The 24,963-nt window shown below is 48.9% G+C and overlaps 11 protein-coding genes across 11 annotated transcripts; 6 read left to right on the top strand and 5 right to left on the bottom strand.

Moving 5' to 3' along the window:
• Window positions 1-441: 441 nt before the first annotated feature.
• Window positions 442-1,669, bottom strand: gpaA (guanine nucleotide-binding protein subunit alpha gpaA; the record flags this gene model as incomplete). The annotated part of the gene is made up of 4 exons (XM_022544955.1): window positions 442-485; window positions 547-1,103; window positions 1,157-1,499; window positions 1,552-1,669. 4 exons carry the CDS (start codon window positions 1,667-1,669, stop codon window positions 442-444), a joined length of 1,062 nt encoding a protein of 353 aa, XP_022397609.1.
• Window positions 1,670-4,602: 2,933 nt separating this feature from the next.
• Window positions 4,603-5,559, top strand: ASPGLDRAFT_69010 (Smr domain-containing protein; the record flags this gene model as incomplete). The annotated part of the gene is made up of 4 exons (XM_022549320.1): window positions 4,603-4,624; window positions 4,698-4,798; window positions 4,860-5,110; window positions 5,193-5,559. The coding sequence occupies 4 exons, from the start codon at window positions 4,603-4,605 to the stop codon at window positions 5,557-5,559; spliced, it is 741 nt and encodes a 246-aa protein (XP_022397608.1).
• A 350-nt stretch (window positions 5,560-5,909) lies between these two features.
• On the bottom strand, window positions 5,910-7,014 carry ASPGLDRAFT_69009 (FPP/GGPP synthase family protein; the record flags this gene model as incomplete). Its single annotated transcript, XM_022549319.1, has 2 exons — window positions 5,910-6,648; window positions 6,731-7,014. The coding sequence occupies 2 exons, from the start codon at window positions 7,012-7,014 to the stop codon at window positions 5,910-5,912; spliced, it is 1,023 nt and encodes a 340-aa protein (XP_022397607.1).
• Window positions 7,015-7,907: 893 nt separating this feature from the next.
• On the top strand, window positions 7,908-9,230 carry ASPGLDRAFT_800774 (cell division control protein 14). The gene is made up of 2 exons (XM_022550054.1): window positions 7,908-8,323; window positions 8,381-9,230. The coding sequence occupies exons 1-2, from the start codon at window positions 8,068-8,070 to the stop codon at window positions 8,962-8,964; spliced, it is 840 nt and encodes a 279-aa protein (XP_022397606.1). The 5' UTR covers window positions 7,908-8,067; the 3' UTR covers window positions 8,965-9,230.
• Window positions 9,231-9,580: 350 nt separating this feature from the next.
• ASPGLDRAFT_38521 (putative mitochondrial outer membrane protein (Sam35)) lies at window positions 9,581-10,567 on the bottom strand (the record flags this gene model as incomplete). The annotated part of the gene is made up of 3 exons (XM_022544954.1): window positions 9,581-9,976; window positions 10,036-10,275; window positions 10,349-10,567. The coding sequence occupies 3 exons, from the start codon at window positions 10,565-10,567 to the stop codon at window positions 9,581-9,583; spliced, it is 855 nt and encodes a 284-aa protein (XP_022397605.1).
• A 622-nt stretch (window positions 10,568-11,189) lies between these two features.
• Window positions 11,190-12,899, top strand: mac1 (putative copper-activated transcription factor GRISEA; the record flags this gene model as incomplete). Its single annotated transcript, XM_022541230.1, has 3 exons — window positions 11,190-11,224; window positions 11,283-11,443; window positions 11,500-12,899. The coding sequence occupies 3 exons, from the start codon at window positions 11,190-11,192 to the stop codon at window positions 12,897-12,899; spliced, it is 1,596 nt and encodes a 531-aa protein (XP_022397604.1).
• A 590-nt stretch (window positions 12,900-13,489) lies between these two features.
• On the bottom strand, window positions 13,490-14,296 carry ASPGLDRAFT_50879 (MICOS complex subunit MIC10). The gene is made up of 4 exons (XM_022547404.1): window positions 14,167-14,296; window positions 14,009-14,105; window positions 13,686-13,836; window positions 13,490-13,598 (listed from the first exon to the last, which is right to left on the bottom strand). The coding sequence occupies exons 2-4, from the start codon at window positions 14,090-14,092 to the stop codon at window positions 13,549-13,551; spliced, it is 285 nt and encodes a 94-aa protein (XP_022397603.1). The 5' UTR covers window positions 14,093-14,105; window positions 14,167-14,296; the 3' UTR covers window positions 13,490-13,548.
• Window positions 14,297-14,381: 85 nt separating this feature from the next.
• ASPGLDRAFT_177920 (ribosome biogenesis protein URB2) lies at window positions 14,382-19,184 on the top strand. Its single transcript, XM_022542914.1, has 2 exons — window positions 14,382-14,513; window positions 14,584-19,184. Exons 1-2 carry the CDS (start codon window positions 14,496-14,498, stop codon window positions 19,051-19,053), a joined length of 4,488 nt encoding a protein of 1,495 aa, XP_022397602.1. The 5' UTR covers window positions 14,382-14,495; the 3' UTR covers window positions 19,054-19,184.
• Window positions 19,185-19,478: 294 nt separating this feature from the next.
• ASPGLDRAFT_50875 (cytochrome P450) lies at window positions 19,479-21,131 on the top strand. Its single transcript, XM_022547402.1, has one exon. The coding sequence runs from the start codon at window positions 19,557-19,559 to the stop codon at window positions 21,036-21,038; it is 1,482 nt and encodes a 493-aa protein (XP_022397601.1). The 5' UTR covers window positions 19,479-19,556; the 3' UTR covers window positions 21,039-21,131.
• Window positions 21,127-21,860, bottom strand: ASPGLDRAFT_50874 (uncharacterized protein). The gene is made up of 2 exons (XM_022547401.1): window positions 21,815-21,860; window positions 21,127-21,743 (listed from the first exon to the last, which is right to left on the bottom strand). The coding sequence occupies exon 2, from the start codon at window positions 21,741-21,743 to the stop codon at window positions 21,315-21,317; it is 429 nt and encodes a 142-aa protein (XP_022397600.1). The 5' UTR covers window positions 21,815-21,860; the 3' UTR covers window positions 21,127-21,314.
• A 1,863-nt stretch (window positions 21,861-23,723) lies between these two features.
• On the top strand, window positions 23,724-24,704 carry ASPGLDRAFT_800090 (uncharacterized protein). The gene has a single exon (XM_022550048.1). It carries the CDS (start codon window positions 23,815-23,817, stop codon window positions 24,637-24,639), a length of 825 nt encoding a protein of 274 aa, XP_022397599.1. The 5' UTR covers window positions 23,724-23,814; the 3' UTR covers window positions 24,640-24,704.
• The last annotated feature ends 259 nt before the right edge of the window (window positions 24,705-24,963 follow it).

Here is a 24,963-nt window from a genome sequence, read left to right as displayed (position 1 = left end):
AAAAAAAAAAAAAAAAAAAAAAAAAAAAAACACAAGGCGGGTCTCCCCATGGACGAAATGAAACCGTAAAGCCGGGGCCCAAAGCCCGGAGAAGAAATCCGCAGAAAAAAGACCCACGACTCATGCGTAGAAGAAAAAGAGACCCCTAGGCTCTGGCCATGGAAGTGGATATCGATGATGGATAAAGAGCCGCTGTATGTCATTTGAACAAGGGGAATCACAAATGAAAAGGAAATATTAGTAAGTGGAGCAAAGGGAATGTCTCAACGCCAGGATCAAATGAGAAAAGACAAGAAATAGAAAAGAGGAAATGGCGACAAGTGGTAAAGAGCATCCAGGCAGATAAGAAAAATGGCACACTTGATATCCGTATTACAAGCCATGTAACGTGCGATCTAAATATCGAGACATCCTCAACTCCATAAGTTCTTCGCGAGGTCATTAAATGAGACCGCAGAGTCTGAGGTTCTCCTGAATGATGATATCTGGAAGCAGTTAGCATTGGAGGTTTCATGGCTAAGACAGGGGCGAAGACGTGAGACATACCGTTGACCGCAGCCATGACGAAGCGGATTTGTGTGGTATCAGTGGCACATGTGAAGTGAGTGTAGATCTGCTTCTGCTCGGCCTGGTTCAGAGACACGAAGCGGTTGAGGATGTAGTCGCAAGCGGCGGCATAGTCGGCACCGCCCTCGTAGTCGGGGAAGTAGTTCTTCATGGGGCTGACGGGCAGCTTCTCCTTGAAGCGATCGATCTTGTTGAGGAAGAGAATGATGGAGGTCTTGACGAACCACCGCGAGTTACAAATCGAGTCGAACAGAGTGAGCGCTTCCTGCATACGGTTGACGGTTTCATCTTCGAACAGCAGCTGGTCGTATTCAGAGATGGCGACCAGGAAAAGAATGGTGGTGACGTTTTCGAAGCAGTGAATCCACTTCTTACGCTCAGAACGCTGACCACCGACGTCGAACATACGGTAGGTCAAGTCGCCAATAATGAAGGTGGTCTCGGTGATACCGGTAGTCTTGACACGAGAGCGAAGGACATCCTGGTCGGTGGGGAGGTAGTCGGGCTGGGCAATACGCTCAACAGCGTCGAAGTAGCTAGGAGAGTTAGCCTGGAAAACAACTACCCGTGTAACCTTTGAAAAACTTACTATTTAGCAGAGTCGTTCAGCTGGTATTCGCGCGAACGCTTGAAACAATCCTGAACACCCGAGTCGCGCCACAAAGCACCAATGGCGTTGCCAACCTCCGGAGGAAGGCTGTCACCTTCAATCTGAGCGGGTTGCATGAAGACAGTCTGCACGTGGTACTCGTGACGGGCGTCCTCGAGGGGCAGTTCGAGCGACTCCATGGCTTCCAGAATGACACGCATGGACTGGACAGTGTTGCTGAAGATGATTTCCTTGAACGATTCCCGCTCATCGCGCGAGTAGCCACCCTCGTGGATGAGCTTCATCTGTTTCAGAATAGTCGACTTGCCCGATTCACCAGCACCTGCGATGGTCAGAACCTCACTTTCACCACAAACCAGGAGAGAAGTGCCTACCCAGCAGGAGCATCTTGATTTCGTTTCTCTGCATCATCTTGTCGCGCTTGAGCTGGTTCTCAATCTCCTCGTTGCGTTGCTTGCCCTCCTTGTCCTCGGTACTCATTCCGCAACCCATTTTGGCGGTAGTGTCGTAGCGGTAGTTTTATGTAAACGAAGGGTAGTAAAATCGATAGAAGGGTCGTAAAGGAGAGGTGAAGGATTGTCTCAGAGACTAAGGCAAAAAGGCAAACATCAACACTCTGCTTAATTCTCCGCGGCGACGTGCCTGTCGTACAAGCGCGACCAAGCAGATTGACCGTGTCGGAAGCAAGGGCGATTGGCAGCTCCGACGGACCAACCGGATAATAGAATTTAGGGGGAGAAGAAGCATTCTGTGAAGCTTCTTCTTCATCAGGGACTTACATTTTCTTATCAGAAGACGCGATTGTCGAAAAGAGAGGATAGTAGTAGATGGAAAGTATTCAGGGAGTTCGAAAGAACGGAGAGGAGGAAGAAGAGATATTATTATTAAGGCGTCGCAACCTCGGACGGGAAGTGGGTTTAAGAGAAAGAGAAGGCGACAAAAGAATAAAGAACGGGATCTTTTGAGGAATAAAAACAAACCCTCAATTCAGCAGTTCGAGAACTGATGAAGAGAAAAGAAGAAAAAAAAAAAAAGAAAAGAAAAAAAAGAGAAACTGGAAAGGATGAAGAGAAGAAGGAGAAAAGAAGAAAGACAAGGCAGAGACACAGACAAGAGAAAGCCCGGAGAGTGAACAATTGAGAGTAAGGGGCGAGAGGAGGGGCTACGCTTTGTGATTGGCTCGTTGCAGAAACGCTTAGCGTGGCTCCAGTGGAGGGTTTTCATTACGCGGTTTTACAGAGACCGGTGTTACGGATTTTATTGGTGGACATGGCTAAGGGGCTCCCATAGGGTCCGCTCGGTACATTTCTTGGCCAATCATACACAGTATCCCCTATTTAGTGGACCAAGTTAATACAGTCTAATACCATACTTACAGCACCTACCTACTACGGAGACTACTTCTATCGCTCTATGCAGAATACAAGTATAGAGACTCTGCATACTACTCGTATAAAGTGAAGATAACCGAGATGAAATCAGAAGATCCAGCAACATGAACGAAAAAAACGGCAATCTGGTTGAGAACACGATAGATCACTTGCTCTCACTATGTACTTGTGCTTCATTTTTCAGGAGTTGGAGTTGCTGATGATATTTCCGCAGATCTGCTTAACTCCGTGGTTATCTTTGCTACAGTTCAAAAGGCACAGAGTTGCCCCTGTTATCCACTGCCACTTACTCAGTTCCGAGTGACTCGTTTCAGATTGACTGAATCCAAGAATAAAGAGTGAATTAACCATGTCTCTATACTACTTGTATATACTTGTACGTCAGGAACGAGGTGCAAGTGATGTGTCCAGCCAGACATGTGGTTCTGACTCGTCTCCTCATACTTGCATGGTACCTTATCCACCTCCCCTTAACTGTCCGTCGATCTCTCCGCAACAATAATCTTGTCTTGCCCAGTATTTGGGGCTCATTTTACGGAATACGGAGTCAGAACAAAACTTATGAAGCATGCAAAACTAACTAACTCTGATATGTGCATAATTCGATTGTCTTGGATGCACTGCTTGTTTACTGGGTATTTTACTGACTCGGAGTGCAGACACCCCTGATGCACATCTCCACCACCAACCTTCTAGTCGCCTTCGGTGCAGATGCTGACATAAAGTCTTCCTCCGCGACTATTGTTCCAGAGTTTGAGGTCACCACATGGCATGATCTTTATGGAGTACAGGGCATTTTATGCTCGGTAACTCTATTAATATTAAAGTGGATGTGATTCCTGATGTTCGCAGGTATTGGCCCACAGTACGGAATAGAGTCGATATGAATTCCGGAGTACGAAGGACATCCAGAGTATCCAGGGGAAGGCATTACATCCGTATCATGCTCAGCAACCTCACAGGCAGATGTTAACAATCAATGATTCCGACCGACTGATAGAATCATTCCGTCTTGTTCTTCCCGCTGAAGACGATCGACAATTGAGTCGGTCGCTAAGTTATATTTGACCATAGTGGGCACTTCGCAAGCTCAAATAGATCATTTGCCCCAGTACACCATTGGTTTTGAGGGCATTGTTTATCAGCACCAAGTAAATAAAGCAATACCCAGAGATTAATCGATAATTTACATGGACATAATTTTCACAACTTTCGAATTTGTCACGCTACGATGAATCTATCCCAATCAGTGACAAGATCGAATGTCTTGATCTCTCAGCGAATGGTCGTGTGGCACTGGACCCCAGACTCTGCGATAGTATACCCAGTACGAAGTACAAGTCAACGTCGCATTCACGAAAACTCACAGAATGGTACTCTGTACCAACACTGGGGATAGTGTGTTCTCTGCCGACCATGGTACCGATTAATATTCCGTAGATGGGGACGAACTTGTCGTCCCATGGTTTCGGAGGCAATAGCTAAAGATTGGATTTGAGTTCGCAGCAGGAACAGGAAGGTGTCTACTCTGTATCGGGTTCTAATTGGCCACGCTGTACAGACATGGTGCAGTACACACGAGTACAGTTTCTATGGAGAAGACCGAAGTCGATATCCCCAGTCACGGAACTCAACTCCAGCATCGCACATGGTGGCCACATACTCCGCAGAGATCCTGAATACAGTACAGACAAAGGAACCCAGATGGAACTTCAGTAATCGTAGCCATGGAAGCGGTAAAGAAAACGTACTAAAATGGAATGCTCCGAGTAATCCACGGAACCGAGGTTGACCCAAAGAAAAAAAAAAAAAGAAAAGAAAAAAAAGATCGGGACGATCGACCGCCGATGCTCCGATTCCCCTTGGGCCCCAGACCAGATCTGGCCGGATTCATTTCCTCTTCATTATTGCAAGCCTTGTTGACTCAATTGACCCGAAATTGGGCCATTATATCATTAACAAAGTTATTTAGTACATAACGACACACACATATATATATATATATATATATATATAATCACCATGCATCACGAAATGTCCCACATGGGCCCTCGGGGTATGTCCATGCCTATTGTTCTGCCAGCGCGTCTCGTCTCGTCTCGTCGCTAACACTGCCCAACGCCATACAGCCTTCAACCATGACCAAAGTAACGACTCAGAAGCCGAATATGACCGTCTCCGCGACCTAGCCAGACAAGAAGCCTCCAAGCGCGGTTCATGCTTTCAGCGGGTGCGCCTCCTTTTCTACAACACCTTTCCGATCAGTCAATGTTGATTTGAGAATCGTCTAGTCCCAAGATGCCTACACCAGCGGCGACGGTGCCGCGGCCAAGGAGCTCTCAGAACAAGGCAAAGCGCACGGGCGCAAGATGGAGGAATACAACAAACAGGCGTCCGAGTTTATTTTCCGTGAGAACAACGCGAATGGTCGTGTCGCGGCGGATACTATTGATCTGCACGGGCAGTTTGTTGAGGAGGCGGAGGATATCCTAGAAGAGAGGATTAAGTACGCCAAGTCGCATGGGCAGAACCATCTTCATGTGTACGTTTCTTCCCTTCTATCAGCTCCCCCAGTCTGGCCTGCTGCGACAAAACAAAGTAGCTAATGCAAACTAATGGAACAGCATCGTCGGCAAAGGAAACCACTCCGCAAACCACGTCCAGAAAATCAAGCCCCGTGTCGAAAAGGCCTGTCGCGAGATGGGCCTGCAATACGCCACCGAGGAAAACGCCGGTCGTATCTACGTTAATCTCACTGGTGGTGCCGCCGATCTGGGCTCCGTCCCTTCGCCCTACGACCACCAGCACCAGCAGCAGTCCTCGCACCACCAGTACCCCAGCCAGCAGTATCACCAGCAGCCGCACCAGCAACAGCAACAGCAGCAGCATGGCGGACAGAACCAGCAACAGGACGGGGTCGAGCAGGTGGTCAACGCCATCTTGCCGCGTGTGTTGCGCAAGCTGGAGAAGGCTTGCTGTGTGGTTATGTAAAGGCGTCCAACAACGTGTCGTCGTTTCGCTACAGTTTCGCTATGTTATTATGCTATATTGGTATCTATACTTGATACGATTAATGCTTTTTGGTATGATGAGGTTTTCATCTCATAGTTGGATTGGTATACCCCGGGCTTTTTATTTTATCTGCTCAGTTTCAGTATCTATATACCTGCGGGAATGATTTCTGTTTACTAGGTTTCAGACACTTTATATATAAAGATGTATTTCCCATGTTCTCATTTCGCTTTCAGAATACAAGTCCAGGCTTATATCAAGGGTATATGTAGTTAACGGTAACCAACGGCAAAACATAATCCAAAACACGTCCGAAAACAACAAAAGAATCACCGAGCTTCGTTTAATGTGGTCTCCGTGATCTTATCCAGAATAGCTCGCACCATTGCCCCGTCGCCTTGTGCATCACCACTGGAGTCGATCTCATCGATCAAGGTTAACGCCCGACCACGCAGATCCCGAACCACCTGTCGCGTATATGCGAAACTCCCTGTACTCTCCATATAACTTGTCGCATACAGCTTCACCTCCTCATCCTTAGTCTTCTGCTTCAGGATACTGATGAGTTGGTGATTCCCTGGATCTGACTGAATACTATGAATAATAGGGAATGAGAACTTTCCCTCTGTCAAATCCTCACAAAGGCCCTTGTTCTTGGTATATGTTGTATTTGACAGATTCAGATAGTCATCGCAAATCTGAAATATTAACCCCATCACATTCACCAGGCTCACACAGTCTTTCCCTGTGCTGCTCTGAGCTTGCATCAGTTTCACTGCGAGTCTGAAGAGTCCGCCGGTTTTGTTCCCAACCATTTCTAGGTATTCATCTTCACTGGGACAGGTGAGGGTTTCGCGCCAGAAGAGGTCCATTCCTTGGCCGCGATGGAGGTTCAGGAGTTCTTGGGTGTAGATGTCAATAGAAGTGGGGCTGTTGAGTTTCTGGGCTTCTTGGAGGGCGAGGAAGTAGACGTAGTTGGCGGAGTTGATGGTTTGCGCAGTGCCAAAGATGTTATGCGCTACAGGGATTCCGCGTCGGAGGATGGAGTTGTCTTCGACGTCGTCAATCCTACATGGAAGATCCATTAGTCTCAGTACCAGGATAGAAAGAAACTTTTCGGGTAGATAAGGTTCAAATAAAGGCAACCTACAGCAGAGAAGCTGCATGAAGCATCGCCACCACCTTGTTGATGATGGTCAGACTTTCTGGAGGGACCTTCAACCATGCGTTGAAGGCATGGATGAGCTGCCGCCTGATATCCTTCCCTGGATGCTGCTGCATATATTCGTATGGCCCCATCAGAATCCGCTCATTTTCCTCCGACCACTGTCCGTCTTTATGTTTGGTGCCATCTAAGCTTGACCGATTCCGCTTGTGTCTGCCCGCGCCATCTGGGACAGAGGTATCTGTAGTCTGTAGAGGCCCTCCATTCATCTTTGTTGGTCTAGAATCCATATCATAATCTTCAGATTTCGGTATCATCATGTCTGCTGCGCGATTTGTGGCGCCTTGTTTGCTAGATCGCATGTGCTGGCGGAACTGCCACCGATGACGACAAAATGCAGGGGCGGTCAGCGAATCTGTGCTAGAGCAGTCAACGTCCTAGCGCTGTATTCGGTAAATTGGTCTCGCTGCTTGTTAACAAAAAAAAAAAAAAAAAAAAAAAAAAAAGATGTTGAGTTGCGCGGGAGAAAAGAAGATAGACATCCTGTTGTCTGGATGGAGGGGCAGAGATTGGATATCACATGCACCCCGCATATGCGCTGCGCAATGCAATGCCATTATTTCTCCCTCTCGTGACATCCCAAGACAGCTCCTATGTACTATGTAATACTCCGTAGCCGTTATTATTTGGCATGAAGTCATTAATTGAGCCGTTTTATGTCGATGAAACCGACCGCTGCAAGGATAGCGTAATTGTATGATTGATATGGTCCGTGTGAGGACATTCCTCCTTCATAGACCGCAAGGTCAGCCACCAGCTGAAGAAAGACAACAAGCCATTGCCAGCTGGCAAATAATGGGCCCTGTTCATCAATATGGTCCAATAAGCCCCCTCCATTCATATTCCGATCCATCAAGGACCTTTCACCTGGTCCAAACGGGAATCCATCGACAAACAGGGCGCTGGGTCACCCGGGGCAACGACATTGAACAAGGAAGATAAAAGAGGATCCATGATTGACGCTCGTCCCGGGAAACGAATCAAGGCATTGGAGAATTTATCGGAGGTGAGCGCGAAAAGAAGATTATATTAAGTGAAAATCAAAAACTGGGGACGCGGTGAGCATCGACTATCCGAACCAGATCTTATTTATTTTTTGTATAGTTCCCGTTCATCCACTACGATCACTGCTACTATTCCTCTCTACATATCTCTTCTTTTATCGGGTCGCACGCTTTATTATTTGCTTTATTTTACTTCCTTACAGTTTCCTTAGCTTCATCTACTATCCGGTTCCCGTCTAGTGTTACCCTGAAACCCTCATGGAGACGTTGTTGGCCCATTCGTTCGATTACCTCTCTTCATACGAGCCCAGCAAAGTGCGCAAAGGCCTGCGCCAGGTTGAAGGTCTTCTCGCACAGATATGTCTCTCCAAAGCGAAACAGTCGCCAGTCGTGCGAAAGAGGTCAATGATGGGAATGAGTTCGCCCCAGCCGGCTGCTAGACCGCTATCAGAGATCAAAGACGACCCTGCGTTTCGAGAGTTTTTCAAACTACAAGAAGGGTTTCAGTGGAACGGTAAGTCTTCTCGCACGGTCTTCTTTATTTCAGATAGATTGAAACTGACGAACTTAGTGGCGATGCGACTGGTCACTTGTCTAGAACATTTGCTAGGCCGCGGGAGCAATGGCACCAACGACCTGCTCATCCTCGCAACTCTCGACCTCATCCAAGGTGCTCTTCTCCTACATCCGCCGTCGCGAACTCTTTTCGCCCGTGAAATCTACATGAACCTACTGCTTGACCTCCTCGATCCGATTAATTGCCCCGCGATCCAATCTACAACCCTCCTCACCCTCGTGACGGCCTTGCTGGACAACCCGGCCAACACACGCACCTTTGAACAGCTCGACGGTCTGCTCACAGTGACATCCCTTTTCAAGCAGCGCGCAACATCGCGAGAGGTAAAACTCAAGCTCGTCGAGTTCCTCTACTTCTACCTGATGCCCGAGACCCCCACCAATCTCCCCAGCCCGGGGATGCAGCGCAGAGGTCCACATTTGCGGAGCCCCAAAGGAAGCCGTCACTCAGCAAACGGGAACCGAGCCACGCGCATGACAGATGAGAAACAAGCGCTGCTGGGGAGGTATCTCAGTAACGTGGCGGATTTGGTCGAGGACCTCAAGGAAACGGCACCCTTTGGAGCGACTGTCTACTGAGGTCGACTATGGAATACGACATGCTACGCACGATGTTAACGGTCTCGTTTATGAGCTTTGCATTTGAGCGAGGGAGTGAGGGCATTTTGCTTGCATTATTTGGATTATGCCTGCTAGGTCTAGTTACACTTTACTTTTCTCTTCCATTTTCTTCTTACTTTCTTTGGATCTCCTATTCCCATTCTATTCGTCCCGTCAGGCACGGAAGTTCGCGTTCTTTTTTGATCCTTTGGTCCTTACTCGCCTGATCATTATGCTATGGAATTCCATTTGAGCTGGTGTCGTTGGTTATGATTCTTATCTGGTTGCTATTGAGATCATATCGTCTAACGTGGACGATATCATGTCCTGCTACATTAACCCTCCGCGTCATAGGGCTGGGATATATGATGGTAACGGAAAACAGCACGAGAGCCAAGCGAGGGCAATTTAGTACTTTGATGTTTATGACACATGAAATACACAAGACTCAAGTTCAAAAATCTTCGAATTCTTCTTCTATTCCTCCTTAGATTCTACCTTGAGAAAGATGTGTATAAGAGTGGAAGTTAGTTCCGCATGACATAGTATCACATAACGCTGGTAATATACATGAGCCTTGAAAGAGAAAAGGTGCCTAGAAGTATTTTAACAATCGCTCCCGATGCTGCACCAAATTCTTATACTTCTTCAACAATTGTCCCAACCGGTCCTGCTTCCATCCCATTCCCTCATCCAAGATCAGATGCGTGTATGCGAAGACGCTAGCATCAAACAGCCCGGGCTTAGGACGGTCGAAGAAGTTTTGCTGGTTCCCTAATAATGTCGACAGAGCCTCGAATGCGTTATCTGCCTCTGCTTCCAAATCACTGACATCGATGTATTTGTACGACTTGAGGAGCTCGTCGCGCGCGGCTTGTCGTAGCTGGTAGCTTAGAGCGGACTGGACCACCGAGCTGGTAGTGGCTGGGTCAACGTATAGTGTCCATGCGACAGCGTCAAAGTTTTCCGGGTCTAGGTACAAGGCGTATAACTGGGTAGCCGTATGTTAGTCCTGGGGACATATTTGAGGACATGATGAAATAAACATACCCAAGCATTCCGTATCCGGTGATCCAACAGCGATGCGTATACGTCAAACCGGACATTCAGTTGCTGCTCCTCTTCGCAGTGCACCTGCTCAATGGCCCATTTTTGCACTTTGCTGGCTGGGATCGGGACGTGTGTGTTCAGTGGAAGGGCGGGAAGGACGAAAGGGAGGGCTCCCGTCGGGGATGCGTGGTTGTTCGAAGGTACGACCTCGAAGTCAATGCCGACGAATTTCAGATATGCCTGTAACATTTATCAAATTGTTTATTAGCTCTTTACGATTCTGTCTGTAAATAAACAATGGCGCCGCACTAACCTGCCACTTGAGACATTGCGGGTTGAACGACGGTCTCCCACGTCGGGCATTCGTCGCATCTGTGAATATAAACAACCGATTGCCCTGTGCGTTCGTCCCTGTCCGTTCAGGAAGATCATTCGGAGGATATGTGGTCAGAGGAAACCGGTCGAAGATGCGTTTTATCGGGGCAGGGACGGAGAAGAATTCGCGGGTGCGCGCAACGACATTGTCCGACATTGTGAGGGCTTCTGTGGCCATGTAGAGGGCGGTATATGAAGATTCAATCTGTCCCTGACAGGGTCTCAAATCTCAAAATGTATATTCTGAGTCTAGTGAGAATGACGCCCACCGCGCAACATCATAGTCGTTAGAAGTTAATTGATTACGGCCCGGTTCCGCGGCGACGATAACTCACCGCCTTCAGGAACCAGCAATTGCGAGATCCCGGCAGAAAAACCGCGACCCCGCGATTATTATTGAGTGAATCAGCATACATACATAACTAGTTACCACCGCAGGGATTATTTATCCAATTCCCCTCTCTGGACGTTCAAGCGTTGCTGGCGGGGTTTTCGGGTCTTCCCGTTAGCTCCTTTCATTGTGATTCACGTCATTTTCTTCCTTTATCTTTACCCGACCTTTATTAGCACTTCCGCCGCATGATCCGCCCGATCTCTCGACCGACCTTTCGTCGCACCCCAGTAACACATCTCCCGGGGTTGTTTGGATCGAAGCATCGTTTGCTTGCGTTTCTTGGCTTATGTCCAATGAAAACCGAGGAGCTTTAAATTAAGGAACCGGGGTTCTATGGTCGCAGATGTCATTTTAAACCCTGTAAAGAACCGATCGCTCACTCATCATGCCGCTCGACGAAGAGGGTGCAAAGTGGTCCTGGTACGAGTCCTCGTCTGATTTTAGTATTTATCTATACTGATAAGTCTTTGGTTTCTAGTGAACCATGTATCCGGGGCCATCGATCGTCAAAATGCCAGCATTTCGATCGACTGATGATGAAAGTCCCGAAAGCTGGACGCCCATTGGCCAAATGCCCCCATCCCAAAGGAACGTGCAGTTGTAAGAAGACATATGCAGTGATGGTTCGCATTCCAAAAGGTTAGTCGCTCAACCGCTATCTGTATCATGTTCGCGCGTGCTTACTGTTGTCCTAGGATCAACCTGCATGTGTCGACCGTTGTACGAGGTGCCTATTGAAGATGAAACCGATCGTGCCCCTACCCGTTCGACGACAACGCCAGTTACAATCGCTCCGGCCATTACTCCAAGCTCGGTTGCGCCGACTCCTCCGCCCGCCATAGGAAAGATCCAGAAAGCTGGAAGAAGGCAGAGCAACCTTCAGGCGGCCCCCGAAAATATTGCTAGAGCGTTGGAATCCATTGCCAAAGCGGAAAACCAGCGTTCCGAGAACGGCGAACCCAGCGATTTGCCCTCATACGCTCCGCAGAATCAAAGCTTTCCGACCCCGTACGGTCCGCTGGGCCAACAACAGCCGACTGTGACCCAGGACCAATCCTATGACAGTAGCGCAGCCACGGCACCCCAGAGTAAAAGCTGTTGCTCGGACAAAGCGGCCGCGAAACCAACTCAACCGCCACCTGAGAAGCCACCTGAACAAGGTTCTTGTTGTGGAAAGCAAAAACCGAAATTGGAACAACCCGGCGCATCCACACCTGGACCAGAAGAAAACGGCACCAACAATCATGCAACATTAAACGGTTCAACAGCAAATGACTTACTTTACCCTCCCTTCCCTGCACCACCGTGGCAGAATTTCCATGCTCCCGGTCATGGTAACTTGGTTCAACCCTTTCCGGTTCATCAACCACAAACTCAAGCACCCGTTTATTTTCCTCCTACATACGCGACATCGTCGGGCTATCCGTACCAAAACATACCACACGGTGTCGGGTTCACACCAATGGCCATGCCAGCTTTTCCGTCGACCCAACCTCAGAGCATTTCATATACGTCGCCCACTGCTGAATGTTCGGAGCACGTATGTCATTGCGGCGATGGTTGCCAGTGCCTGGGGTGCGCCTCTCATCCATTTAACAATACGACGAGACAACACGTTCAAGAGATGGGTCTTATAGTAGGTCTTAATGGTGAAGAGAAAAACCGACACTCTCCATATTCCACGAATGCCGCTCCAACGCCGCTGGACTACTCCGTTACCGCCATGAACCACAACCTGGACACCGGAGTTCCATCCAAAGCCATGAACCATTACTCGGGACAGACTCATCCCCACCACATGGGCGGGGGCTACTCGCCTCATTTCGGCTATGCACCAGACCAATTCATGGAACCCTCCCAGTACTACACTCTGGAGTACCCAGTGGGATTGCCAAGTTCCTGCTCCGATGTGACTGGCAGTTGCCAATGCGGAAATGACTGCAGCTGTGTTGGTTGTCTGACGCATAATGGCCACAACGGTTTTACTCTCCAGCCGCTTCCAACAGAAAGTGTTGGCTTCCACGCCAGCCCACCGGCTCAACAATCAAGCCCCAAATTGTCGAGAGATCCCTCCGCTCCTTTGCCTAGTCTGTAACCAGTCTTCATTTGGTCTTCCGGCTTGATGGTGATGCTTTTACTTTCAACAGATTTCCAATTTGCATTAATGATGATCATGATACCCCTGCGATAGATACCTGAAGCCAAGGTTATTAGGTACACTTTTCTTTTCTTTTGTCTTTTTTTCGTCTCGTGTCTCTTTCGGTGCTTGGGCTCAACTGGAAAATGGGAACATCTATGGGCGTTATTCTCCCCTCTTCTGTTTGAGTCTGCTTTTTATCTTGTATATCTTCTTTGCATACTTTGCCATTTTCACAGTTCTCTTCAAGTCTTATGGTCAGAATTCTGGGCTCCTTAGAAGTTCCTAGAACTGACGCTTGAATATATATAAAGCTTTCACCCATTGAGTTGGGTTCAAAACGCATTATTCTCCATCGTTGAGTAAGATTAACCTGAAAAATATTGGCTCACATGAGCATTTTACTGAAAATACGGAACTATCATTGGACGATACTTCTGATACGGAGTAGAGAGCACAGAAATAGGAAGAAAAAGAGTAAATTGTCACCATGCTAAAGTCAGGCTCATACAGAATAAAAAAAAGCAAAGATACCTCATTTTGCCAGAGGATCTCCATCTAACTTGTTCGCAGCTGTACAGGTATCGTACATAATAATTTTATCCATCTACCGACGCAGCGCATCTCTCAGAGGCGAGTCGCCCCGGCGGAAGGAAGCTACAACATCACATGTTAGTCAAATGTCTCTCTGAGTGTTACTAGACCGAACTGGCCCATAAAGCACTCCGGGGATCGTTGACATACAGTCTGCCTCTTCCCATGCACGTCCAGCTCCGAAACCAAGACCAACCCACGCGGGCCACGCTCTGCGCTTGAACAGGAGAACCGAGAAGACAACACCGAACGACAGACCGAGCGAAGAACGGATAAGCACCGAGGAGATGGCGCGATCCCACTAGACACAGAAAAGAGGGCCGTATTAGCAGACTGTTTGATGGAGGGGCACGTGTGTGTAGGGTTCAATTGGGCGTTGCGGATTTCTCTTCCGCCCGTCCAATGTCTATCGAAAGATACGTCCCGGGTATGCCACCGAATTGCAAGATATCTAGCACAATATGACGCCGTACCTTCTCGTTCAGCAAGGCCTCGCTGACGGGCTTGGTCGATCTCTGGACCGGCACAACCGGCTTGGATTCGTTGGAGTCGGCCATTGCGATAGTAATTCTAGTCGAGGGATGTCTCTGTTAGTCCTTGTATCGAGTTAATCGAGTGTGAGTCCACTTACTATCTGCAACAAGCAAGAAAATACGGCAGGGTTTTGGTGATGGCGGAGTAGGAATAGGTCGGGTGCGATGTCCGTCTCGGGCAGAGCTTCTGCCGGGCGAAGGCGGTCGGAAAAACTAGGCGTTTTGGGAGGCGTGCCGGCGTTTCTGTCGTCAGTCGGGCTTCTTTTTTTTTTTTTTTTTTTTTTTCTTCTTCGTCTCCAGTCCTTTCTTGTTTTATACGTTCTGCACTCAGACAGTATAGAACAAGACGAGTTGGTTGCTAATGTGCCAGACGATTGAAATACCTGGGAGCATTCTTTAGACCGACTCGTCTGGTTTTTCTTTCGTGATGCCGTCAGTTGCGGAGGTGAGTTTTGAGTTTCCTATCAGAGATCTGGGACAAGAGGAATGTGGCTAATGGCTGTGCTTATTTGCAGCGTCCGCGCTCGTCGCAAGAGGCCCTGCTGCGACTAGAAAAGGGCACCGCCTCCCCGACTAGCCAACTCAACGAGGCAACCCAAATTATCGGTCTTGATCTGGCTTTATGCGCCAGTCATCCGGAAATCAATAGAGCCGCGCAAATCCGACACAATGCGGCCCCGAAGGAAGAGTGGGTTCTCCGGTGGCTTTTGAAGAAGTTGCGGACAGGGAAAAATTATCGTGTTGAGTCGGCTTCGTTCTTACTTCTACGGCAACTCGTGGATCTTATACCCCCGAAAACCTTGGCGACGACGTTGAAGGACCAGAAGTTCCTTGTGATTCTGAACGATACGATTTCCGATCTGGAGGAAGATATTTTTGCTAGTGTTGAGAATGGAACGGCAGAGTTCTTGTGCTCGGAATCGGAGTCCAGCCAGACGGTGGGGGATGTGCCGGAGCCAAGGTCGAAGCGTGATAAGAAGGGAACAAAGAGGAAGAGGGCCGGTCAAAATGGTGACGGGGACCAAGGGGATGCAATGGATACCGACGAATCGCCGCAGTCGCCAGCCTCATGTTTTTTGACTTTCATCCGCTTACTGGACTGCCTTTACAGCATCGTGACGCTAGCGAATCGCACGCTTGCCCTTGATGAAGTGGCCAGCTCTCATCTGAAACATGCGCTCAGAGGTGAACCGGAGTCAGTTGCTACGTTGTTGTCCAAGTCGTTCAGATTGGCTGCTCTCGCTACTACCCAGTTTTCGCACGGACGAAAGACGACTGATCTCCAGCACTTGCTCTACGTTCTTCCGGCAATTTTGGAACTGTGGGAATTAAGGTCATTCCGTCGAGATGATTCTGAGAACAATTCTAGCAACGATTGTTTTGCGAAGCACTGTTTTCAACATGCGATGCGACTTCAGCATTGCGTGCGTTCCGCTCAACTCGACACTGATGAGAGAGCGCAGGTGCTGCAAGGAGTTGAGCGCATAATTGCACGTCATGTTGTGCTTCCTGCGCGTGAAGGCTTCTTCAAGAGAGGAGGTTCAGGGATAAATTATTCTTCAGCCGATCCGGACTGGACTCCCGTCAAGCCAATCACCGATGCATTGAAGCCAATTATTTGCGACACGGTATCCGCCACAGAGAAGACTACGGAGAGAGCAGATGCTATGAAGAAGAAAGGTCTTTGGAAGACAGCCGAACTTTTACCCAACTTTTTCGAAATTGCGTCGCGTTCTGTTCCTCGAGACACCTTCAGGCTCCAGACACACGAAGCTCCTTGGTTGGAGACCTTGTTCGTTGCCGTAGCTGAGCTTGCATTCTCCATTACCAAAGAGGATAACCCAGCTACGTACTCTTCTGACTTTGTACTGCTTCTCGAACGACTATTCCGTGTGGTCCTTGATCGGAAAATTCAACTGTCTCTGCACACCCTGCTCACCCATGCTGCATACACCGGTCTCCTCAAGAACGAGCTAACACAGGTTCACTGGAACCTGACAGCGTTGCTCATTGAATTGGGTGTCGACATTTTCCTGCCGAATTCGGGCCTTCCGGATGCTGTCAATCTCTTGAATGCTTTACTTCAGAAGATCTTGCTTCATTGGAAGAGCAACGAGTCCCACCTGGATTCCGATTACGAACTGATCAAGAGTGGGATTGTGATTCCTTTGCTGCGGGGGTTCACAGCTGCGAGAGATTTGCCGACATTCATGCAGTTATGGTACGAACAGCTCATTGCCATGGAGGAGGCGCGTTCCCAAAACAGCAACTTGGGTTCTTTCACAGTATGGGAAGATGATGATTTGTGCAACGTCTACAGTGAAGTGATGCGGAATCCTCTCACTAATGCACACTTCCAAGCGCAATTGCGAGCAGCTTCGGTTGAGATTCAGCACGAAGATGGTCGGGTGTCCGACTCAGCCGGGTCCTATGCGCAGTTCGTGATATTGGAAGCGGGCATGAGAAAGCGGAATTTGAATTTTGAAGACGCTAATGAATCTTTGCATTCTATCATCGGAATTGCAACATCGACCTTATCCTCTAAGCAAACGCTGCATTGGAGATGGCGGCTGTGGAGATTTGCTCGGGACCTGTTGGAGAACAACCTGCAGTCCACCGACAATCCCTTCGGTCACGCCGTGATGAAATTGACCGATGTTGCTGCAAAGGCCATCCAGCGGCACCGCAAAGACCAAATGAAGAAGCCACGTGCGGCATTGGAGTCTTTCGAAGCATATCGATTTTCTCTCGTGGCTATCAAGGAGTCTATCGATGCAGTTGGTTTAGACAAATTCAACGCACTCACTCGCGAAGTTGCAGACTTCTGTAAGGTTATTACCAAAGAGGATGCGTTGGGCTCTATGGCCTCGCCATGGAATGGTCGCGCCGAAACTCTTGATCTCCAGGTCTCGCTTGCTTTGGGGTATTTCCTGGCACTCGTGAGAAGCCCGGATGTCTGGAGCTTGATCAAATACGACATTAGGCGCTCCCTGTTTGAACATATACTGTCTCTGGCTGCTTCGCAGTACCATGCATCCTCAACTGGATTGGAGAGAGCTCCGTTCCATGCGAGGTTCCTTCAAGCTTGGGCCAGTGTGGTGTGTCATGAATACCTCCTCAATGCGCCAGCCATTACCAGTGACTTGATTTTTGTGCTTTCGGAATGCGTAAAGAGCGATGTTTCCAACCGCAAGCTTTACGTTGAGAGTCTGCAGAGGATTCCCGCCCCCTTGGTTACTCGCCGCCAGAGGGCGGTCCTTTTGGACTTGCTACAAGACGTCATTCGCCAGGAGGATAACCCACTGGAAATTACGGTTGGTATGTTGTCGCTGATGGCCAAGTTGGCTGACATGCCCAAGTCCGGAGCGGCTTTGACCTGTGATTGGGAGCCTACGTGGAACGCTGCCAAAGCGGTTACTCTGCAGGGCACCGAAGTTGATCTCCAAATCATGAAAGCATTCAGGCACTTGCACAAGGCGGTTATCGCCAAGCTGCTTGTTCTCTCGGACGAGGAGCGAAGCAAGCTGTTCAAGAAGATGTACCGTAAAGTCACTTCCAAGGCGTCCAAATTGAAATCCATCGACCGCGACTCCATGGACTGCTTCTTCTTGCGGATTTCACTGTCGCAGCTGTGGGTCCATCGCCAACAACTGTCCGGTGTCCTAGACGAGACGGAGCTTGCAGCCTGCCGCCAGAAGGTGTTCGACATGATTGTGGCGGAAGTGAAGTCTGTCAAGGACCAATGCAAAAAACAGAAGTTGGAAGATACGATTACCCTGATCAAGGTTCTGGATGCGCTGGAAGACTTTGAAGACCTGGCCACCGACAACGTCGAAGTGGACAAATTCTTGTCGAAGATCGAGAGTTATGTTGAGAAATCGATCGACTCCGAGTCTCCCTTGAGAAGACTTATCCGCCGTCGGGTGCTGGTTGGCCGGGGAGGAGCGAACAAGGATATCACCTCACCTGTCATGCAGGTCGCTGAGACTCTCCCCTTGCAGCAATTGTACGGCGAACAGCAACAACTATTCATCCGCGCTACGCTGGAACGGTTCCGATCCATGTCCGTGGATAATCTGACTGGAGTCATCCAGCAAATTCGGAGTATCGGATTTGAAGGGGACAACGCCGCCTACCGCTTGCTTGTCGCCAGTTTGGCAGTTGCTTCGATGCCGGCTATTGAGGATAAGGAAAGCGCCGCAGCAAAGGAACTGTCGTCCCTGTGCACTGCGGTTACAGAGTCGATGCCCTGTAGCCAGAGCATCGAGCATTTTACCTTCGCTACGGAATGCTTGGATATGCTTCTCCGTACTCATACACGATGCATCGCGCAGTGGAACATTGACAACGTCCTGGCTGCGATTGCGGTCGCTGCCTCAAAAGCAGGCCCTCGGATCAGCACAGATTATGCCGCCCCGATTTACGTCCGCCTTTGTCGGTTGATGGGTGTACTTCTGGGTCTGCATCGCCAGAAGCTTGGAGGCCGTTTCCACCTGATCCTCCCGGCCATGCAGCGGTTGCTGAACTGCCTATTTGCGCGATCTCGGAAACGGAGTCGATCCATGCGATCGGAGAAGGGATCGACCGAGCAGCCGCTCTGGCTTGCACCGTTGCAAGCATCGCATGCTGTGCATTTTACCCGCTTACTCACATCCCTCTGCGACCCAACCGTGTCCGCCGTATCGCGACCCACCCAGTCCGGTCCTGGAGGACTAGAAGGCTTGACGGATCAGACGAAGAAAGCCAAGCGGATCGCAGGTCAGTACCTTCAGTACCTGATTATGGAGTACGCGCAGAGCTCCCTCCGCGGTTCCATGACGCCTGAAGTGAAAGCGGCGATTCTTCCGGGGTTGTACACGGCACTGGACGTGATGTCGCGGGAGACGATGCGGGCACTGAACGCAGGGTTGGACGCATCTGGACGGTCAGTGTTCAAGACCTTGTACGATGATTACATGAAGTTTGGAAAGTGGAACAAGGGGTAATACTGTATGCATACTGTACTTCCGGAGACTATATTTTGCATGAGATACCATTAATGCATTAGAATAGAGAATCAATTAATATTATTAATGATTCCAAACGCATAAGCCGATTTGATCATTGCACTACGGAGTACACTACGGAGTACACTACGGCGAAACATCCCACTCATACAGGATTCATCCATATCCAAGGCTGATCTTAGTGGGACTTACTAGTTCAGCTCTTCGCACCGCGATCAGCAACATCCCGACTGCGTCCATTGGTCAACTGCAAGACGACTCCAATCGCGAGTCGGAGAATATTAATCGTGCCCACACGAGTATTTTTGCTTTGGATCTGGCTTTGCAGAATTGCGCGGGCCATGTCCGGCGCAGGAATCAAGGGATTTAAGTAGCGCAATACCGGATGACGCTTTACTGAGATCCAGCACCCCCTCTTTCTCATTCTTTTCAGCATCGGAGAGCAGAGATACATCCGGTTAAAACTACAGTTTTCGATCGCGATGCTTTCGATCCTGATCGTCACGCTTATTGCGCTCTGTTCTTGGTACTTTCTGAGCCCGAAACGGCGCCTCCCACCCGGCCCAAGCTTCATCTCAGGCCTCATCGCAGGAAACAACGACTTTAAATCCTTCCAAAAATGGAATCAACAATATGGCCCGATCGTCAGCGCAAAGATCGGCACGCGAACTTACATCATCCTGGGCACGCGACAAGCAGCGCAAGATTTACTTGAAAAGCGTGGCAATATATACAGCGATCGTCCGCCATCGGTGCTGCTGGACAACTACCTTTCTAAGCAAATGGGCGCGGCGTTTATGCCGTATGGTCCTGAGTGGAGGCTTAATCGCCGGTTGCATGGGTCGCTGTTGAGCTCGAGGGCGGCAGATTCGTATCGGTATTTGCAGGATATTCAGAGTAGGATTTTGCTGCATGGGTTTCTGGGGAGTAATGAGCTTGAGAAGTTTCATCAGTATACTTCCGATGTCATGTTTACCCTTGTCTATGGGAAGGGACAGGGGAGAGATGATGATGACCATCGACGACTGGAGCATATCAATGAGATGGTTGCTTTTGTCCTGCAGGGAGCGTCGTTTGGGACGGCGATGCTGGAACTCTTCCCCGTTCTGGACCGCCTTCCGCATTTCTTCATGAAATGGAGGAAGAAGGCGGAGCAGCTGCATGAGAAGACTACGGGTGTGTATACTGAATGTTGCAATACGGCTCTCGGGGTGGACTGTTGGAACTGGTGCCATGAAGCGATGCAGAAGAAGGACGTTGTCAATGAGTTGCCCTGGGAGCATCTATGCTACGCGCTTGGGGATCTTTACGTGGCGGGTGTTCATACCAGCAAGATGGTGATGGAGATCTTCGTTCTGGCTTCTATCCTCTATCCAGACGCGGTGAAAAAGGCACACGAAGAGCTTGACTCGGTTATTGGCTCTGAACGACTCCCCTCGTTCGAAGATATGGAGCGTCTCCCATACGTTAATGCCTTTATCGTGGAGTTGCTTCGATGGAAGCCCATCTCCCCCATCGCCGTCCCTCATGCTGTCACACAGGATGATGAATACATGGGCTACTTTGTCCCCAAGGGTGCAACCGTCGTCGCCAACCAATACACAATCAACATGGACGAGAGCGTCTTCGAGAATCCGACAGCCTTCAAGCCCGAACGACATATTGGCAACCCCGATCCTCCCATTTCAGCATTTGGCTTTGGTCGCAGACGGTGCCCAGGTGAGAAGACGGCACGGTCGACTTTATTTATCGTCATTTCTCGTATGCTGTGGGGGTACGATATTACTAGTGCTGAGGGAGCCGAACGACCAACTGAAGAGTCAAATGCGGGTTCTGTAAAGGCTGACTTCCGCGTGAGAAGCCTTGAGCATCAGATGGTTATCGAGCGGGAGTTTGAGTCGGCTGATAAGGATGAGAAGAGGGTTTTGGGGAGTATGCGGGAGAGTATGCGGGCTAAGATATAGATTTATGATTACGGTATCCTACACTACGTTCCTTATATGTTAATGAGATCAGCAGCTAGAGACTTTTACTGAATATGAGAAGATTATGCCCAATTTCAAGTTCCATTAATTCCATGTATTCCATTTCAATAAAGTATCACTACCAGTATTCTCTGTCTTTCACATTCACAACCAGACCAAACTAAAATAACCCAACCAGACAGAGATGCATTCAACAACAACCAGGAAAACAGCATTCAAAAGGTACTTCTTCGACATTCGCAGTCTAGTCCACGCTTAACAGTTGTTGGACGGGCAGATACCGTCACCAGTGATGAACCGGTACGATCCGCCCTGGAGGTCGTCAAGAGGGAAGCAGCCACTGTCCGCATGGAGACCGGGCTGGCAGCTGCTCTGGCAGCCGCACTGGTCGTCCGGGGACGCAATCAGAGTAAAGGTGTTCCAGATCGGGTTACCATGGAACTTGACGGCCTTTCTGCCGGTTTGACGCAAGCAACCCGGGTTGGTCAAGGACACCGACATGCCGCAGTTGTTGCAGTCGGCGTTGTCACAGAATGAAGCCCAGCCCTCGGTGTCGGCATTGTTGTCGAGGATGCCCACGGTGGAATTGAAGAAGTCGACGCCGTTGGCTGAGGCGGTAGGGGCGGCGCGGATGAGGTTGGCTGCGGCCGCGAGAAAGATGATGGTTTTGCTAGTGAAGAGCATCTGGGTGAGATATCTTTGTTAGTATCTGTTGCTATCGAAGGGAGCGAGGATGGGGAAAATATCAAGCTTACCTTGGAGGAGTCTTTCTCTTTGCTGTGGTAGAAGAGAAGAGGGAAGTAATGAGAGAAGGATGGTATAGAATGAAGAGAAAAGAGAGAGAAAGAAGGGGAAACGAGGGCATTTAGATAGACCAGCTGGAGAGTTCTCATTTACTGGAATCACTGCCAACCCTATGGAGCTGTTTGTAAACAAAGCAGTTTATAGTGCGCCACCAAACAGTGAATGCTTGTTTATTTTTTAACAACCCTATGGAGCTACTCCAAGCTAAACCAAATTAAAGTGAAAATTCCTTTGTGATGAGTCTGGGCAGTGAATCTTTTGCTATTTTTCCCTAATACACTGCAAACGGCAGTGGAAGTCCAGACCAGTACAATTCTGCAAGCTAGCGCCTTTGTCTCTATGTTATCCCCCTGTGGACTCGAGAGTAATTTGTCGTCTAGTATAGGTCTAGTTGTCTAATTGGCTACTTGGCTAATTCGAGCCGCCGTACGGATCTGTTGAGTCCTCCTGCGGCTGGAAATTTCCTTTACCAACCGTTCGGGAAATCGAATCGACTTCAGGAATACCGTGGGAGATTACGAAAAGATGGCATAGCTTCATACAAGCGCCGTTTCTGGATAGTACAACCATTTCAAGCCTTGCACGACAGCTGAAGGCTTTCAAATCATGCCCAAATGGTCGTCATATCATTCTTCTTCATATAACAGGGTTCTGGAATAATATACAAGTTCTAGAGAAGTACTTCAAAGATATCCTAAGCATAGTATTGTTTGGCTACGTTGAAATAGGGTACTGCTAGTAATTATTTCATTTACATTTTCTGCAGTTCTGCCAAAGGTCCGCCAACCTTCTATCCTGTCACTATTCCGTATACTACCCCAACGTCCACACCGATATCATTTACCTTGTGATTATGTTGTCTTGTGTTGACGACGACTCGCCCTATGCTGGCACTCCGACCTCCTGCGATGACACGATTGATCCAAATTATGAAGCATCTTCAGACTCCTGGGAGTCTCCCAATCCAGTCAACATTCCAAAAAGAATAGTGCCGTACATGTCTGTCTGGGAATTCCTCCGGGAACTGAGCCTCAGAGGAATTTTGGATACGTGGCATCTGCCGGACGCCTGGAAATCTCTCTCGCAAACCCTTTCCGAGGATCGATCTGACCTCCACAAGGATACCGTCGAAGACTATAAGAAGGCAGTCGACATCATTCCAAGGTATGGAAATGATTTAACTCTATTGGTTGCTGTTGTATCGGGTATGGTAGATTTTGGGAGATTACTACGTGATGATAACGTCGGGGCTATAGCCAGAGGGAAATGGGCCGACGTGCCATTGCATACTGTCATGGGACCCCACAGTATACCTGCCCCGTGTCCAGGCATTACGATTGGCTTTAACCTGTCAGATGTTATGCTAATTTTGGCGACAGCGATAGAGCATCTAAAGCCCTTTTCCTGCCCTGCCATGGACAATCCTTGCATACTATTTCCGGTATTTACCCTAGAGGCAAAGGAAATACGACAGGCAAGTCTCTACTCGCATATATCGAATCTACACAACGGCTCCACCATGCTGCGGAATCTACGGGAATTTCACTCCTTAGCGACCAGTGAACATGATTGCCGGCAAGACTTTTGACGGCAAGGTTTGCGTACTCACAACATCGATCACCGTTGATATTATCAAGATTGGTGTCCATTTCACATCGATGAATGCCGAAAGACTCGAATTTCACTCTGCCATAGTGGGCCTTTGGCTCACAACGACGAGTTCATGGTCAGAGATCATCAAGAACATTCGCAGCGCCATCGACAGAGCCCTATCAATAAATCGCGATTAGATAATAAAGGATCTTCAGCGCATTGCTGGTGGACTAGCGATGCAAAATTCATCAACACAGGGGAATAGACGATTCGTGGAAACTCCCCAAAGAATGGAAATCTCTCGCAGACCCTTTGTCAAAAGAACGAACGGACCTCACAAGATTCTCGAACCAAGAACATGAGGAAATGGCCGAGGTTGTATGGAAAAGCTGGAACAAGGGCAGCCTGGTGGTCGGAGTTATGTCTTAACATAGTTAGGTTTAGAAAACTACTACGAAACAAGGAAGTTGGGGCTATAGCCAATGCCCAATGGGCAGATATACCGCTGGCTGCTCCTTGGGGTTGGATGCCTCGCCAAATACCAGCCCCCTGTCCCGACATCACTGTCGGTCTGAACACGTCGACCGTCAATTATGCAGCAGAAATCCGAAGCTTGGAGCCATATGCTTGCCCGGTGATTAAAGATTCATTTATACTATTTCCCGTTTTCACCTTAAAGGTCAGAGGTATACCACACGGCATGTTCTACCCTCGTTCACAGAATCTATATAACGGAGCAGTCATGCTCCGCAACTTGCGTGAGCTACATTCAACAGCCAGAGGCGAGGAGAGCTGCGTAAAAGATTTTGATCACAAGGTGTTCGTTCTGACTACATCAATAAGTGTTGATACTGTTGAAATCAATATCCATTTTACCGAGGTCGAAGGAGGAGTACTGACATTCAAGTCGGCTATGATGGACATATGGCTTACACAGAGTTCGGAAGACATGCCTAAAATGATAACGAATGTGAGGAATGCCATTGACAAGGCAATATCCAGCAATCAGGAATGTATAATGCAAGATCTTCAATGCATTAGTGAGCGATTAGCTCTGCAACCACCATCCAGTCCGTCTTGTTTCGGCAAAAGGGCCAGGGCTGATAGCGAAGACGAGGTTGAAACAGAGCGTGATGGCTGCGGAAAAAAGTTACGCAGCGATGCTGGGTGGAAGAAAACTTAGTGCTAACAGCAACCAAATCAGCCATTCTTGTCCTGGGTTTCTACTATTATATATTTATATCCGTACTGCTCACTCTGATTGGTCGATGGCGATTACTCGATGAGATCGAGTCACGGACTCACGGTGAGATTGCAGATTAGATAGCGGAGATAACGACCATGTGCGATAGCAAAAATCCGAGGACGAATCGAGACGACGAAAACAACGCTATGATAAGCTGTTCAGAAAGGCAGGAAACGGTCGTGCGCTTGGCTGTAATGGGTTCGTGCTACGGGATGTCCTATCAAGAAAGCTTGCCGGATGACGGATGACAGCTATGATGTC

Source organism: Aspergillus glaucus (assembly GCF_001890805.1).
Source record: "Aspergillus glaucus CBS 516.65 unplaced genomic scaffold ASPGLscaffold_21, whole genome shotgun sequence".
NCBI lineage: Eukaryota > Fungi > Ascomycota > Eurotiomycetes > Eurotiales > Aspergillaceae > Aspergillus > Aspergillus glaucus.
This window is presented reverse-complemented; position numbering and strand designations above follow the sequence as displayed.

What these genes read in the sequence shown, in the direction of transcription:
- ASPGLDRAFT_800774 (XM_022550054.1), top strand. Translation starts at nt 8,068, where the DNA reads ATGGAGACGTTGTTGGCCCATTCGTTCGATTACCTCTCTTCATACGAG. An exon ending in AGAAGGGTTTCAGTGGAACG is followed by an intron (nt 8,324 to 8,380) that starts GTAAGTCTTCTC and finishes TGACGAACTTAG; the next exon opens with TGGCGATGCGACTGGTCACT.
- ASPGLDRAFT_50879 (XM_022547404.1), bottom strand. Translation starts at nt 14,092, where the DNA reads ATGGCCGACTCCAACGAATCCAAGCCGGTTGTGCCGGTCCAGAGATCG. An exon ending in AGGCCTTGCTGAACGAGAAG is followed by an intron (nt 13,837 to 14,008) that starts GTACGGCGTCAT and finishes TTCTGTGTCTAG; the next exon opens with TGGGATCGCGCCATCTCCTC. An exon ending in TGCATGGGAAGAGGCAGACT is followed by an intron (nt 13,599 to 13,685) that starts GTATGTCAACGA and finishes GTGATGTTGTAG; the next exon opens with CTTCCTTCCGCCGGGGCGAC.
- ASPGLDRAFT_50875 (XM_022547402.1), top strand. Translation starts at nt 19,557, where the DNA reads ATGCTTTCGATCCTGATCGTCACGCTTATTGCGCTCTGTTCTTGGTAC.
- ASPGLDRAFT_50874 (XM_022547401.1), bottom strand. Translation starts at nt 21,743, where the DNA reads ATGCTCTTCACTAGCAAAACCATCATCTTTCTCGCGGCCGCAGCCAAC.
- ASPGLDRAFT_800090 (XM_022550048.1), top strand. Translation starts at nt 23,815, where the DNA reads ATGAGGAAATGGCCGAGGTTGTATGGAAAAGCTGGAACAAGGGCAGCC.